The sequence below is a fragment of the Penaeus monodon genome, chromosome 5, assembly GCF_015228065.2.
Source record: "Penaeus monodon isolate SGIC_2016 chromosome 5, NSTDA_Pmon_1, whole genome shotgun sequence".
Taxonomy (NCBI): Eukaryota; Metazoa; Arthropoda; class Malacostraca; order Decapoda; family Penaeidae; genus Penaeus; species Penaeus monodon.
In genome coordinates, this window is record NC_051390.1 from 19,923,401 (window position 1) to 19,933,400 (window position 10,000).

At 35.7% G+C, this 10,000-nt stretch overlaps 1 protein-coding gene across 1 annotated transcript in view; it reads left to right on the forward strand.

Moving 5' to 3' along the window:
• LOC119573060 (ras-related protein Rab-10-like) overlaps positions 1 to 6,013 on the forward strand; it is a gene marked incomplete in the record, with an annotated part of 14,300 nt that extends 8,287 nt beyond the window's left edge. The window contains 2 exon segments of the mRNA XM_037920058.1: positions 3,987 to 4,109; positions 4,415 to 6,013. Of these exon segments, the coding sequence (XP_037775986.1) occupies positions 3,987 to 4,109; positions 4,415 to 4,489 (198 nt within the window).
• Positions 6,014 to 10,000: the final 3,987 nt, after the last annotated feature.

Genomic DNA, 10,000 nt, shown 5'->3' on the forward strand with positions numbered 1-10,000 from the left:
TATTATATATCTATTTTATACTATATTAATCTATTATATATATATATATTATATATATATATATATATATATATATATATAACTAATCATTATTTTTCATCATTGGTCAGGGATCTGGTAAAGTTTGATATTAATTTTATTGCTGCCAGGCAGCAGTTGTTTGCACTAAGACTTGATTGTTTTGTATGTTCTCTTTAGAATATTTTCCTTTTTTTTTTGGGGGGGGAGGGTTGCTCTTAGTCACATTTATCTCTGGTAATTGGGTAGCCCTACCTCGTGAGCCTGGACTGCCAGAAAACAAAGACTACGGTCACATGACTTTTTACAGTATAGTAAGGGTTGTTCTTCCATGTTCACAGCATAGAGAAAGGCTGAAATTAATTTTATACAAAATAAAATTATTTTGGCCCAGGTGATATTTTTAACTCTTTATGTGTTCAATATTGTTAAGACTAGAAAATAAAAATATTTAAAGAGTACTCGTAAAAGTACAAAATAAGTGATTTACCAATGAGGTGGAATGATTTATAATTTAAGACATACATGTCATCATAATTGTTTCAGCAAATAATGATCAACTAAAGAGTCTATATAACAACAAATATATCCTACAGTCTTGATTTATCAGGAAATATGGCAAATAGAGACCTTGGAAAATAATGATTTTGAAAATACATCATAGGCTCTTAGTATTATGAAGAAAAGGCAAGGGATGCTGGTATTGGGCATGAGCAGTCGCGCATGCTCATGCAGCGAGGCCCGGGCCACTATGAATACTACCCGTCGGGAAAGGGTTAACGTGTTTTTCTTTTGATTTTTGTATTTTTCAGGCTATGAAATAAATTGGCAATGTAATTAATGGGATAGACCTTTTTGTATAATTATAGGTTATTATAGGTTATAAGGTCTTTTAGATTTTGAAGGGAGTTAGAAATAGCATTTGTAACTGATCACACTACAGGAGTAGTAACAGTCATGAATATGATAGTAATTGCATAACATTAATTACATATAAAGTAATAACCAAGAAAAATGTTTCAGGTCTTGTTGTCTTGTTGCCTGTATGGATTACCTCCATTTTGTGGGGGAATGCTACCCCTGCCAGTGTTGCGATATATCACTGTTACCCCTACCCCATTTAGATGTGTGAAATTAATTCATTCGTGACAGTATTAAAAATCTCTGTGTGAAATTAATTCATTCGTGACAGTATTAGAAATCTCTGTGTGATAGACTCCAGTAATTTCTGGTAACTGTCCTGCCTTTGGGAGCAGGAGTCTACTGCATGTAGTGGAACTTCCGTCTCGACTTGCTCTAGCGCATCACCATGCGTATAGCAGTACCCAACAGATCAAGCATTTTGTTATGATAACTATACATGTGGCCCAGCAGTAACAGGTTAATGAAATGTCAATGGGAGGTCTGCAGAGGACATTGTACATAGTATATATATTTCTTCTTCTTCTTCTTCTTCTTCTTCTGTTGTTTGGCCCAAAAAGTAAATTCCAAATTTGATTTTGTTAATCCATGTCAAGGATGTTGTGCTATCTTAACCTGTTGAATATGGGTGCCTCATGCACATTGACCAAAATCTAGGCATTAAGCTTGCTGGAGTGGTGACACCCATGTGTGCCACAAACACTCATGTATAGTGTCAAGACTCCTAGCCACCTCATTGGTATGCTTTTAGCTCTTTATTATGCATACTATATATTGCAATTTTCCTAGGTCTATATTTGGCATTTGTTTTGCTGTATTAACCCATTGCCGACGGGTGGCATGTACGTACATGCCATGGCATGGCGGGACCATCTGCCGGGGGCACGTGCGCACATGCCATGAGTTTTTATTTGTTACAATCACAGGAAAAGATTATTTTTTTGCCAGTGAAAGTGTGATTAAGTGGGTTCTAACAATTCACATTTTTACCATGCAAAACAAAAAAATGCAAAAACCGACATTTCAACTCCGTGATGCACACACTGCTTATTTTATTCGGACTATAGACCGAATAATGATCAACTATGGATCTATATACATAAAAAATACCCTTCAGTCTTGATTTATCAGGAAGTTTGGCAAGTAGAGACTGTAAAAAATAATGAAAATTGAAAATACAACATATCTTCGTAGTATTACGAAGAAACGGAATGGGATGCTGGTATTTGGGATGAGTGGTCGCGCATGCTCGGGCGACAATATAAGCCCCCGGCAGCGAGGCCCAGGCCACTATGAATGCTACCCGTCAATTATGGGTTAAGATGTAGTAGACTGTTATTGTTGAACCGAGTCTATATTATCACTTGAGGTAATCTACAACTCTGCACAGTAGCTATAACAATAAGTAAGAATGTTTTTCTTCTCTTCTTCTCTTCACTTGAGTTGCCACTCATGGGTGTGTGGCTTGTAGACCAGGTGCACACAAACACTCATGTGCAGTGTCAAGACTCATTGCCACCTCTTTACAATGTGTTATCTTTCTATATAAGCATTTTTTGTTTTTTTTGCCATTTTCTGTTGTTTCTATATTTGTCATTTGATATGCTGTATGCAGATGGTAATAAACTGTTTAAACTACAAATTCCCTATCATCTCTGTGAAATGATAGCTACAATAAGTAACTTTTTTTTTCATAATAAATTTTTCTGTAATACAACCTGCACTGCTGGTTATGGCAAGTAGAAATAAGATCCTGAGCATGGAAATATTGTCTTCCCTGAAGCAGGCGCTCTTTCAGTCATGGCTCATGGATGCTACATTCCACACTCTTTTGCCGATAGAAATAATGTAAAAGCTCCTTCCTAAATGTCTACTGAGTCTAATCACCCTCCAAGACTCTGTGTACTAGGGGCAAGTCATTCCCATAACTCCTTCATGACAACATGTTCCCAACATCCCTGTCCTCAACTAAATTTTTCTGAAACCGCATGTTCATGTCACCCACCACTCAGCCAGATTTGGATCTAAAGACTAATTTTCAGTTTCTTTTTTAACAATTCCTGTACTGCTGGTTAAGGCGGTAAGGAGTAGATTACTGCACATGGAAATAGTCCCCACTAGACTGGTGCTTTCCAAACATAGCTCACACATGGTACATTCCTCCCACCATTTACCAGTGAAAATAATGCAAGGGCCCCTTTCTTAAGGCTTCTCCTTCTCGTCGTCCTCCTCCACCTCCACCTCCACTTCCACTTCCCTGTCTTCTTCCTTCTCTTCCTCCTCCTCCTCCACTTCCTTCTCTTCCTCCTCCTCCTCCCTCCCTCCTCCTCCTCCTCCACTTCCTTCTCCTCCTCCTCATCCTCATCCTCCACTTCCTTCTTCTCCTCCTCCTCCACTTCTCTTCACTCTCCTCCTCCTCCACTTCCTTCTCCTCCTCCTCCTCCTCCTCCACTTCCTTCTCCTCCTCCTCCTCCTCCTCCACTTCCTTCTCCTCCTTCCTCCCTCCTCCCACTTCCTTCCTCCTCCGCCACCACCACTTTCCTCCTTCCCTCCTCCTCCTCCTCCTCCTCCTCCTCCTCCTCCTCCTCATCTTCCTCCTTCTCCTTCACCACCACCACCATTTTCTTCTCTTCCTCATCTTCTTCCTCCTCCTCCTCCTCCAGCAGCTATCCTTCTCCTTTCTTCCTTCTGTCCTCTGTATATCTTCCTCCACTTGTCTCCCTTCTTATCCTCCTATTCCTCTTCCACTTCCACTTCCACTTCCATTTCTACTTCTTCAGTCCTCCCCTCCTCTTATTTTTTTGTGTCCTCCCATTCCTCTTACCCTCTCTATATAAGTAAGGTAATCATGCATTTCATCCTCCTATCCTCCTCTTCCACTCCCACTCCCACTCCCACTCCCACTCCCTCAGTCACCCCTACTCTTCCTCTTATTCTGTCCATTTTTGTAAGTAGGCATGCTTGCAGTTCAGTATATTATTTTTTATACTCATTGACGTCTGAGTGGATTGCTTTCCACGGTTGCTTTCATGGAAAAACCTTTTCAGATTGCACGAGAGCATGGCATCCGATTCTTAGAGACGTCAGCCAAGGCCAACATCAACATTGAACAAGCTTTCTTAGAACTTGCAGAAGCAATCCTAAACAAGACACCGGGCCGCGACCCACAGGTAAGCCAGTTGCCAAAGGATCAGAGAGATATATTCTTTTAGATGTCTTTTGCTGAGTTTGTTCTTTTTTATATTAAGTATTATTATTGAAATGTTGAATGTACTCCCTGTTTCCTTTTCTTTTTTTTCTTTTAGAGTAAAATTGCAAGTTTGGTGTACCTCCTACAATTTTTCTGCTGATATGCAGTGCCTTTATTTTACAAGTAGAGTATGTAATTAATTGTAAATGATGATCAGCTAGGAGCAGTTTTTTAAAGTAGGATCTTGAAAAAGCATAATCATTTATAGGATTGTTTACTTTACAGGAAAATCCCGACAATGTTGTTCGTCCAGATAAGCGGAGTAGGGATGGAGGTGCAGCCCGACAGTGCTGTGCGTAAAGTCATTGCATATTTTTATCACATAAAGGAGTCAGTTACACCCTGTAAGGACACCTCCTCTGCAGGATTGTTTAAGAAGGCTCTCTGCAGATGGTTGTTTCTCCGTAGGGCTTGTCTATGAAACTCCTTATGGCAGAGGGCACCCCATGTTCTCTGCATTAAAACTAACATCACCGCAGACTCCCCACCTTAGACTAATGCTCGCGGGGGAGGTGACGATAAACAAGCACAGACTTTTTTATGCTTAATCAGTACCATCTATCTACACTGCACTCAGGGGATGGATTCAAAAGATGATAAGCTAGGAACCAATAATTGCAGGTTATTGCTCATGTTTACGTCTGAGTGTTGCTGTCAGATGTGTCGGAGTTTGTCCCAGAATGATGTGAATGTTGTCAGGAGATTGAGATATTAGCCACCTAATTTTGGTCCTTTGATGGAATCTTGGTACAGGAAGTTTTTTTTTCTTCTTCTAAAAACAAAAAAATCTGTTTGTGTATGCCAAGAGACTGTCAAAGAAGCATGTGTATTGCCTAATGCAAGAAGAACCACTTCTCTGCGGTAACTATCATGACTTGGTGCAATTGAATTGACCTTAGAACTTTTGTGCACTTTATGCCTTATGATTCTTCAGTGTAAGGCTTTTCATATGCATGGAAAAAGCCTTTCGTTTGTGTTGACCTTACGTGGAAATAAGTGGCTTGAAAAGGATATTTGTATGTAAAGCATAATTTGGATATTTTTCTTTTTGCAAGAAATGTTTTCATCACATACTTTTTGACCTTGCCATGTGATATCCAAAAATCACCTAATCATATTTATTTTATTGATTATTATTAAATGATTATAGACTGACACCTTACAATTACTCACTCATACTTTTGTATAATAATGAGGTATATTCATAATAAATCTGATTGGCTAAGCCCTATAAAACTGACCTGTATAGACATTTGGAAAACCCTTTGGTAATTTAAAAATATATTCTTCATGGAGAGGTGACACTGACTTGTGTTTGAATGTTACAGAAAGTTTAGAAAGCTTGACTGTAACCTGGTTCGTTTGTAGGACACATTTGTTGGACCTTTGTGTGGGTTTGGGCTTAACCTTAAAGGTTAATAAGGATAAAGTTTGATAGAACTGGATGATATTCAAAATTGAATTTTGATTATAGATTTTTTTTCTGATTTGTTTGTATATTGTAGTCATAGGTATTATCATTATTATTATGAATATCAAAGATCAATATCACTGTAATTAAATATCCAAAACTGTTATTGTCACACTTCATAGTGCAGTAGCATCTATAAAAAAAAAAAGAATATCAAGTACATCATCATGCCACTTTTCTCTAATTTGTCACATTAAAACCTCCTCTGTTGTCTTGGGTTAAGCAAAAATAACTAGGGAGAATTTGTGATCACGAATCCATTTACTTCCCAGTTGTCATTGGTAAGCTTTATTTTTTAACCCCAGTGATTATACCAAAAGAATAGTCTGGTAAAATTATGTTGAAAGATATTATTATTGTGTTATATTTATCCTTATGACTGATACACCAGGAAATTGAAGGCTTGAGCACAAGTTCTTCACCACAGTTTTTTTTTTTTTTTTTTTTTTTTTTTTTTTTTTTTTTTTTTTTTCTAAATTGGAGGCTAATGAAGAAGCTCAAAGGTAATGGATATGAAGGAAACCATATGGGTGTTTCAAAAGTTATTGATATTACTTTTTTTTTATTCTTTCTTTCTTTCCTTCCTTTTTTATTTTTATTTTATTTTTTTCCTCACTTTTGGCTATGAAATGCTTTCCAGTTAATTCATTTATTTATTTGTAGATGTTTGCCTTTTTTTGCTGTTGGAATTTGCTCCTAGATTGATATTATGTCTTCCCTTTTTACCTCTTTTTATCATCGTTTTTCTTTAAGGGTGGAAACTTGGTTTATCTGTGATTATACTGGTAATACTTCCCACAAAGACATACACAAATATATGTATAGAAAGACAAGACATTTACACCCATACGTATGCAAGCTTTTTCAGCACAAAATATTCAGAGGCTTTTCTCAAGTGCTTGCTTACACAGTTGAAAAATGACAAGATTTATTTCCGGTCAGGCTTTAATCTGTCAGATTTCAATGCTAGTAGAAGTCAAAGGTTAAACACTGTGTTTTAGAAGTTGAGTGCAATATGTTTTGATATTTATTCTAGGTATTGTTTATTCATTAATTATTGTTTGTATTATGGTCATTAAAGTATATTTATAAATTACCTTGTCATCAGTAATATTCATGATATTTTCCTTTATTATGATAGTATATGTATAATAATATCAGATTAATATTATTCATAATATATTATATTTATAAGTATTATTATATATATATATATATATATTATTATAATATTATTATATATTATATATATATATTATATATATATTTATTATATATTATTTTTTATTTTTTTTATTGCAAGGGATATTATTGACATTTTTCTTTTTTCTTTTTTCAAACATATTTTCCCTCATAACTTTATTTACTTCTATGTCCATAGAATGATTTATACGGGAACTGAGGGAAGGCCCAGTCAGTGGCTTGGGCTGCTCTTTAAGCAGACTACTAGTGAGGGGAAACAAGAGCATAGGTGATGAGTTTTGTTTCCCTTATCCTCTTCTGTTTATTTTCATTGTATAGTATTCACAACTGTGTGTCTTATGACGTGATATGTATAAAGATTGTCTAAAAGTTATCTCTGACAAATGGAGCAAGGTGGTGTCTTCCTTGTGTTTGAATCGCAACTTGAGAATGCTCGTTATTTGCTATACGACCAGTGTCCCCCCTCCTAGGAAACGAGAAACAGTCAAAAAGTCTTTCTTCACCAAAGTATAGTAATAAGTTGGGATCTTCATTTAGGTAGAAAGAAGAAAATGGATATTGTCACCTCTTTTCATTATTATTATTCCACTTTCCCTGTTTTTATTTTCTGTCAAAATGTGTTCCTCTCTTGGCTAAAGTATTGAAGATCAAGTCACACAAGGTTGACTGTGAGGGCTCCTATGTCTGTATTGAATTTAATAGCAGTGCTGTGTTTTTAGTGAACATGACAAGCTAGTTATCTGTAAACATGGTAGTTCATCCCAAGTTATGGAAGTGTCCTTTTTTCCCTTAATATTGCTTTTCTTTTTCTCATATTTCTGTCATTTTATTTAAGTTTGTTATTATTATAATTATTCTACATCTTCATAATGTTTTAATTTATGTTCCATGGCTGTAATATTTTTTTCCTTTTTTAAATGTTCCACACATACTTTTTCCTTTTCATCAGAGTTGATATGCATGATTTTTTTTTTTTTTTTCCTTTATTTTAAGAATAAGTTCTCATCAGCTTTACTTTTTTTTTCGTAATAAAAACAAAAGCAAAAATAGTTTTGTACTTTTGACTTTGTGTATTATGTTTTTATACTTGTAAATGAAGAAATATGATCCACTAGGGCTGTAGTTTGTGGCATATATAGTTTATAAAAGAAATTAAAGGAAGAGATGATGATTTTTTGTGTCCAGAAGTTTCAAATTTAACTGTATTTTTGTCTCTAGTGTATGGCCTGCAGGCAGTGCTGAGAGGTAAACTACGAGATCTTTTATCAGGTATCATTACCCGTTACCTGGTGCGTTAAAGAGGAAGCCCACGATTATTAGATTATCAGAATGACCAAGTTATTATTTTTTTTATCTAGTTTTTATGAGGTATCAGTTAGATTCTTATTGTTGTACATATGTACTAAAATAAAAAAAAAAAATATTTCATTCAACTCTCAGGATTAAATCCATATTATATACAAGAAAGTTTGGAAAAAATTTCATTTGCAGCACTTTGAATGCCCAGTTCGCACCTAAAAGAGGTGGTGAAAGTTCTTTACGAAAATGTTTAAAGATGATTGGATCCACATGAATTGTTCTCTCTACTTTTTTGTCTTTCTATTACTATTTAATAAAAATGTGTGGATTTTGATACCAATGAATTTATTATTGTCTGTTAGCCAGAATTTCTTTTCACAAAAGAATAAATCAAATTGGTTGCACTCTTACTGACTTGGTGTATACATCTTGGCCCAACTGCCCCCCTCCTCCTTGCACACCTAAAAACTGAGAGGAAAAGTAACAAAAAGGTGATTCTAATAAATATGAATCATAAGTGACACACCCAGTTCTTGTGAGCCAGATTTTCTGTACAAGGAAGATCACGGAACAGGTCTTGGGAGAAGGCGTCCCAAGGCTGACAAGTGCTTTGTATGTCACAGGGCAATGTTTATGTATATTTATAAATATATATATCGGTTTTTGAGTAACCAAAGAGGTATAACAGTGGACCTGAAATAGCACCTTGAATAAAAAATTTAATTGAGGAAAAAAATGAAAAAATAATAAATTGAAAAAAAAAAAATTGTATTGTGAAATACAATGCAATGCTAAGACTTTTATGTTTGTTTCTAAAGCACTTCGATCATCCTAGAGTATATCATAGATCCACTCGTTCCTCCAATATTGTTTTTCCTGTATATTTTAGGGCAATAGTGAAGAAAAAACTTGAAACACCAAAATAAACATTTGTAAATATAAAAGTCCATTTGATGGTAAAATGGTATATTACATGTCACGAACAGTTATTGGATCTTCATGGATAGGATGGGCTTGCTTTTGTCCAATGACTTGCTTGAACATCATTAATAAAGTGTTATTTGTGATGGATGTTGTTCTTTGATATCCTAACGGTGCGAGTAAGTTTTTGTTTGCCTTGTAATAATCCCGAAAGTCTTAGCTTTTGTGCCGTATTACATGTGTGAAGGATCCATCTCAATCATGGAAATGCATAAACGGATTCAGAATTTTGATGGGAAAAAAATCCATGATCAGTGTGGTAAATTGGCCATAATGCCCCACAATTGGATATCTTGATGGTTGGGGAAGAGTTATTTATAAATGGCATATGGACTTGACAAGCAGATACATACTCCCCCAATCCCTTGCTCGTTGTTGTCAGGGGGTGGGGGCCTAGGAGATGGAGACGAGCACAACTACCCAGGACCTCGCCTTGGACTGATTTTGCATGATCTGTTCTTCTTTAACTTTTCCTTTTCTTCATCCCCTTCTTCTGCCCCCTTAACTTAATCATTAACTAAGTTTTATCCTTTTCGCCACAATACTTGTATCATTTGATGTCTAGCACATTTATTTGTTTTAACCATTAACTATTCTGGAAATCGACAAAAAAATCTCTTACCGGAGGCCATCACCTTCAAGCCCACCCATTCGCTATATTTTGTATACGCCGCTAATGATCTTGGATGTTGATGCGGCAGAAATGTTTCAATAAATAAATAAAATTAGGGTCAGAAAGGTACATGGTGAAAGATAATTATTGTATATGTGGAGCTGATGCCATTGTTATAAAGTGCTTTTTGCATAAGGAGTGATTGAAAGAACTAATAAGTACAAACCATGAAAACTTGTTTTAA